Source organism: Nannochloropsis gaditana (genome assembly GCF_000240725.1).
Source record: "Nannochloropsis gaditana CCMP526 unplaced genomic scaffold scaffold855, whole genome shotgun sequence".
NCBI lineage: Eukaryota > Eustigmatophyceae > Eustigmatales > Monodopsidaceae > Microchloropsis > Microchloropsis gaditana.
Genome location: NW_005803098.1, coordinates 3,693 through 10,467, shown reverse-complemented (window position 1 = coordinate 10,467; position 6,775 = coordinate 3,693). Strand labels below are relative to the sequence as shown.

General features: G+C 51.5%; 2 protein-coding genes across 2 annotated transcripts; one reads left to right on the top strand and one right to left on the bottom strand.

The window, feature by feature from the left end:
* Nucleotides 1–1,646: 1,646 nt before the first annotated feature.
* On the top strand, nt 1,647–5,328 carry ARSB (arylsulfatase B). The gene is made up of 6 exons (XM_005853513.1): nt 1,647–1,970; nt 2,137–2,258; nt 2,541–2,637; nt 2,768–3,823; nt 3,966–4,077; nt 4,303–5,328. The coding sequence occupies exons 1-6, from the start codon at nt 1,726–1,728 to the stop codon at nt 4,780–4,782; spliced, it is 2,112 nt and encodes a 703-aa protein (XP_005853575.1). The 5' UTR covers nt 1,647–1,725; the 3' UTR covers nt 4,783–5,328.
* A 109-nt stretch (nt 5,329–5,437) lies between these two features.
* Nucleotides 5,438–6,625, bottom strand: CPSF1 (cleavage and polyadenylation specificity factor subunit 1; the record flags this gene model as incomplete). Its single annotated transcript, XM_005853512.1, has 1 exon — nt 5,438–6,625. The coding sequence occupies one exon, from the start codon at nt 6,623–6,625 to the stop codon at nt 5,438–5,440; it is 1,188 nt and encodes a 395-aa protein (XP_005853574.1).
* Nucleotides 6,626–6,775: the final 150 nt, after the last annotated feature.

Sequence of the window (6,775 nt, the reverse complement as noted above, 5' to 3'; positions counted from 1 at the left end):
TCGCAAGACGCTGGGAGAAAGCCAAAGGACGAAAACCGTTACTCCGGCCGTGTCCGATGCCACCATACTTGTACCATACGGGTAGTGCACGCTTTGGTTGAAGGTTGACCGCGAAAGTATGTATGTCAGAGAAAAGGGAGGGAGGGATAGATGGAGGGAGAAAGGGAGAGAGGGGAGGGGGATGGTGTGCCACCATCTCAAGGGAGGGAGGCGGGGCACCCATCCCTATCGGTTGTAACCATCCTTCACAGCCAAGCGCAGGTAGCGGAATTTGTCCAGCGCAAAACATACGATATGCAGTATCTCGAGCGCTCATATACAGCATGACAGTGCTTTCTCCCCAACATGCGATGATTTTGTCTCAAGTTCTCTGTCTACTGGTTGCGAATGTCCTGCACGGATGTACCGCTTGCGTTGCAGAGCTTTTTTGCATCGCTCCCTCGCTGGGCTCTCGAAGTTGAAGGCCGGCTTCAGTCCTTATATCGTACGGCAAGCCTCCACAAGACCTGCGACGCATCGCCTCTTACAATATTCGTGTCGTTTGTGGTTTCACCTACTTGCAATCTCGCATCTCACGTTTTCCAACTTCATTTTCTCGTTTCGTGAATATGACGTCTCTTTTCGGGTTCTTTTCCACGAAATACTCTGATTTACATCCTCCTCAGAACACGTTGCCTCATACAGACAAATTTAAAAGAAGAAGGAAAGGTTCATGTCTGATATGTACCCTGGAAAATGACGCATAAAAATTGTCAGAATTATACATGATTTTCAGCAATTGAACTTTTAATGGACGGTTCATCTCCTAACTAGAGAACAGAACAATGATAGGACTGGTCATCCGCGTTGCAATTTATGCGTTTTTAACGAATAAATATTCTACAGACGTGCCTGATAAAAGTTACACATAAGATAACGAATGCATGTAGAGAGGAAGAGAACAAAGACATTCGAATCAGAGGGGAAAAAATAGGTGGTAGGAAAGAACTACCGACTTACTTATGACCGATTTGGCTGTTTGCGTGTAAGCAGGGGGTTGTCTCTCAATTATTTAAGCTCTATGATGCATTACCCCTACCTTCCAATGAGATCACCAGTGTGCCGACCCTATTATGCTTATTTCCCCCCCAATGACACAACAAAGATCGGCATCATGATTTCCATGAGAGTGAAGTTTGGTCCGCAGATGTGAAGGACAGAATTGCGAACGATGTCATGCGTGATATCTCGGTTTAAAGTTTGATGAAATATGCATATTTGACTGGGATCCTTACTTACATCAAGCAAAGCGCTGTAGAGGCTTTTAAGGGAGCAAGAAAAGTTCAGAGAGCTTCTTAACTCTCTAAATTTAAAAATTCAAAGCGAGCAAAATTTCGGAGAAACCTCCGGGACTAAATGGGCCCAGCTGGGAGGCTCGACGAAATGCCCGGGAAAATCAATACAGGCCTATTCTTTAGCAAACTCGCATCGATTTTCTCACTTTCTTTCATGCATATTCTGCATTAAAGTAGTTATCTATTTGTCGCCCCTTAAATGTAGCACTTTTCATTGTTTGAGGGCTACAATTAATGCAGTAAGGCGACGGAGGTTCAAGTCTGAGAGTAGCAACTCGTTTCATAAGCTTGTTCCATGTCTTATTACATCCAAGACAGGAACCACATCTCAGTAGAGATTCAGATAAGACTACCTTTGAGCTCGGCAGCATATTGGTGCCGTCATCACACGATGCGGAATTCGAGCACAAAAAGAAAGACATGGACAGTCAGCCTCCGTAAAAGTATCCACCGGTTTTTCCATCCGCAATACATTACATCTGCTGTGATGCTCATCCTTTTGGCTATATCTTCACCGTCAATACCTTGTGTAAAGGCCTCCACAATGGCAAAAAATCCACAAATTGCGAAACCTCCCCACGTCCTTATGATTGTCGTCGATGATGCGGGTGTTCAAGATGTGGGGTATAACGCAAGGTGAGATAGTGCCGAACTCTATTTCCTGTGAGATCTACGATCTCACTTCGCTTTCGGGTGATCTTTGAGCTTGCTTCAATGGCCGTAGATTCATACGGTAGTGTGAAACCTCAATTAACACAGGTTCCGGTCTTCTCTCTTCTATTCCTTTCCCTTCTCATTCCAGTCCTGAGTCACCTCTTCGGGGCAAGACCCCCGTTTTGGACTCATTGGCCGCCGAGTCTGTACGTCTTAAGGAATACTATGTCCATCCGGTCTGCACACCTACGCGGGCAGCTCTGCTGACAGGTATGTTAAGGAGATGCGGGAAAGCACTGGGACCGGAAAACACTGGGACCTGCCGGGAGAGATCGCTTCTGTATAAAAGCTTCCCACGTTTTCGGCGCTTCCAAACCGCATTTTATCTGCGACACGTCCTCAATTTTGACTTGTTTCGCTCTCGGAACCGCGAATGCCTAGCACGCACCACGAATTCAGAAGAAATGCCCCTTTGGTTCTCCATTAATTTCACGACAACTTTTTCACGCGTAGCCTTCTCTCCATTCCCAACCACCGTCCTCCTTTCTGTAGGTCGCTATGCCGTGAACGTCGGTATGCCTTTTCCCTTAATCGGGGACGCAATTTCTGGCCTTGATGGGAGCATACCCACATTACCTGAAATGCTGAAGTAAGTCACACGTGACCTTGTATTTTTCACCCTTGGTCGGAGTACGCCTTCTAAAAGCTTATCGTATAAAAGAAAATTAGGAATATGGCACGTGTCTGAGCATGTGATGTGTACACTTCTCTCCCAACAGGAGTGAGGCTAACTACAGTACGCACCTTGTCGGGAAGTGGCATCTGGGCGCAGCCAAGGCCAAAAATCGCCCTCTGGCCCGTGGATTTGATTCCTTTTACGGCCTCTTAGGTGCCAGCTTTGATCATTATACCAAAAAAATGGGAGAGGTGCGAGACTTGTGGAAGAACGAAGCGGAAGTCCCAGCCAAGGAGGTGGATGAAAAGGAGCACGCCACCACTCTCTTCAGCCGGGAGGCTGTGAAGGTCATAGAGGAGCATTCTGCCCGGGGACATGCGGGCGCAAAGGATGGAGATATGGATCCTCTCTTTCTGTACTTGGCCTACTCGGCTCCTCACGCCCCCTTACAGGCGGACGAGAAATTCATGAAGCTGTGCAGCGATGTGCCGAACCGGCATCGGCGGACTTTCTGTGCCATGATGGCACAGTTGGATGAAGGCATTGGGAATGTGACAGCAAGTTTGAAGGCGCATGGCATGTGGGAGGACACGGTTGTGGTGTTTACCAGTGATAACGGGGGCTACTTCCTGGTGGGCGGATTCAATTATAACTACCGAGGTGGCAAAAGCGGTGGATGGGAAGGTGGTGTCCGGGTCCCCGCCTTCATTCGCGCACCGAAACGATACAATTTCGCCCCCAGGGATTTTAGGGGAATGGCGCACGTGGCTGATTGGATGCCAACATTGATGGGCATGGCGACTGGGAGGGAAGAAGGGAGGGAGAGGATGGGAGATGGCTACGATTTGAGGAAAGCTTTCCGGGGAGATGAGGAGGGTGGAAAAGAGAAATCGCCTAGAAATGAAGCGCTGCTTCAACTAGATATCTTCCAGAACACGTCGGCGTACAGGAGTGGGTGCTTTAAGTTGCTTCTCGGGTGCCCGGGGATCACAGAGCTCAGCTTGGAACCGACTGAGACCTTGTGGGTGGTCAAAGACGAGGAGGAAGAAGAGAAAGAGGAAGGGGAAGAGGAGAACGGTGTAAGAAAAATTTCGCCCTTTATGAGAGACGTTGAGGCGAAGCTTTTGGAGTGGATTGCCGACTTGTTGGATGCGATAATGTAAGTGAAGGGGCAGGTAGGAGACAAGATGAAGTCGAGCTTGACAGTATTCTATTAGCCCGTATATCACAGCATATCAATTGCTGAGTGATCATCATACCTTTCATGTTTCGCATTTTGGGGCCCATACTACGTCTTCCAGGTCGCCTGCTAACAACCAGGGCATCAAGTATCTCGCCTTTCTTAACATAGCACTCTTCAATGATTGGTGGACTCGTACCTCCTTTTTTAATTTCTTAAATTCCCGATACCAGGTAACGAGGGGGCGGAAACTTTCAACTATAGGCCGGCAGTACTGTGCACTGGAATCATACAATGTTGTCTAGAATTTAAATGGTCCCCGAGGAAAAGTTCGGGGAACGGAAACAGCCACTTTCGGATTCTTCGCCCCGCCTTGCCGTGTTGTTAATATTGCACAACAACGAAGACGTGTCCTCCCTCCCGACCTTTTTCTTCTTCTTCTCTCCCCCTCTCTCTAGGACCTAACGATGTGGAAGGGGACCCTCGGCGAGCACGGCCCTGTCTTAGATTGGAACCGGGACCACGGCCCCAAGATCATGCTCTACAACCTCTGCGAGGACCCGGAGGAGAGGCACAATCTGGCCTTCAAGAAGGGAGGAAAATACGTGGTAGACAGGCTTTACAGAGAAATGATGTCGATTGTCAAAGATGCGCCCCTTCAGTTTGCCGGAGACCTGGTCATTTCTTTGCCTGGAGAGCGAGGAAGGAACCACAGCGAGTTCCCCTCGCAACCCTTCTTGCAGGAGGCGGAGGACATCTCCACGTTCGCTTGGGTTCTCGACCGCGGTTTCCATGCGCTGAACCGGCGCATCACGTACTTGGTCCATGGCCTCTCGGTCTTGTTGCTTTTGACGATAGTCTGGGGGTGGTGCGTTGTGGAAAGCATATTTGAGGAAAAGAGGAGAAAGAGGGAAATCGGCGCCCTTAAGAAGGAGTAGAGAGCAGAGGAAGGGATGGTAAATCTCCAAGGTAGGGATCCTAACGTCAGGGCAAGGATAATGAAAAAAAAGGAAGAGCGTGACGCTGCGATTAGTGGGCGTAGAGGGTATCATCGGGATAGGAATGATGGAAGTGGCGATGCCGCGTACAGGAGAGTTAAATAGCAGAAGCTGTTGATAATATTTAAGTATATGTAAAACCCATAGAGAGACCGCTGTCCATCTCAGCAAGTAAGAGACCAAGCACTGGAATGACGGAGGATACGAAGAGTCAATGACACAGGAGCCTCGGTGCGGGCCCCGCGGCAGTCTTACTCCAGGCATGAGAAGTAGCTGAACAGTGTTTGAAAACGAGACGAATTGAGCGGAGACATGTCAAGTGGTGTGTGTGGGAGTGTGCCTCGTTCTGAATGCGATCACCCGTTTAAGATTCATTCATCCCAGAAGCCTTTAAAGCTTGAGATATTTCTAAATTTGAGAGCGTCAAATCGTATTCAGAAAAGCGTTCGAAAAAAAGAAATAGAGGCATGATGTGTCTCAAGGATCAAAATTGCTTAAACATTTCTTATTGCTTTGTTTGAGACATGTTCTTCAACCGAAAGGCATTTACCCTTGTCCCTATATTCGTAGTCGCCCTCCACAAATCTTTCCTATATTACAGCGTCCACGTCATCATATCCACCTCCAACAAAGACTCCAGAACCATCTCCCTGCTTGTCCCTATCGCACTCGCCAAGTCCTCCTGTTTCCCCACACTTAAGCCTGCGAACCGCCACAGCAACTCCCCGTCCAGCGTCCCTTTTTTCCGGCCTTGCGCCCATCCACGCGCCTCCACCAGCCGGAAACCTCGGGGATTGAAGGCCCCCACGTGCGGCAAAGCATTGACCATCACGGCCTGGAGGGCGTACAAGCGCCGGTAGACTTTTTCCTCCACCGGCACCAGCGCCCCGACTCCTCCCTCCACGCTCCCGAACACCATGACTCGGACTCCGGCTCGATAAGCACCGGGGCGAGGTACCTCGGCCATCCGTGTATGTTGGAGGAAGGACAGGCGGTGGGAGAGGTGGAAGTCCGCCCGTCGTACCAACCGGTTTCCTCCTCGGGACTCCACGTCGGCAGGATCGTACTGTAACAGTTGCAGATTGCCCCGGGAATCCCCGACGAGCATGCCCAGGGAGGGTGGATCGACGACAAAGTGCGAGCCTCCCGGTTGCGCGGAGACGATGGGTGAATAGTCCTTTCCCATCAGTTCCAGCGTGTGGGCCGGATCGTGCTCGTGCCAGCGAAGGAGGTGGACGGAATGGTAGGCGTCCGTGACCGCCACCAGCGTCTTCACGACCCGCAAGGAGACCACGTAAAAATCTGCGTCGTAAAAGGCGATCGGCTTGAGTTTCTCCCGGGCCGAGAAGGCATACACCCAGAGGGTCGGGCCCGCAGCGATGATGATGTGCGGACCCAGCTGGGCAATGGCCGTGGGGGGACCCGAACGTTGGGAATACTGGTCGACCAGGGTGAGGGTGGGGGGAGACGTCAGGCCCGCGTACGGATCGAGCGAGATCCGGTACATGAGCAGCCGCCCCTTGCTGGGCACGTCCTCGCCTTTGGCCCGGACAGTGCACGTGCCGACGGCCAGGTAGGTATCGGCGGCCTGGAAGGGAGGGAGGTCGGCGGGGGGCGGGGCCCGATTCGGGTAGCGTTCTCGAAAATGGGATTGGTGGGAGGGCGGCCCCGGGGGAAAGGCGGGGGTGGACGGGGACCGTCGGTGGTAGACCATCAGGGCCAAGCCCCGCTCAAAGGGCTCCAGAGGGATCACGGACGTGACTCCGAAAGGCGCCCCCCCCATGATGAAAATCTGGTGGCCGCCCGCCCAGACCGCGGGGAGGGGAGGGCCCCCCAGGTATTCTGCCTTGGCGGAGGTGAAATCCGTGAGACGCTCGCCCGTCTTGGTCAAGCCCACATCCACTTGCGCGCTCGCCCCCACCCGCTTGGATGC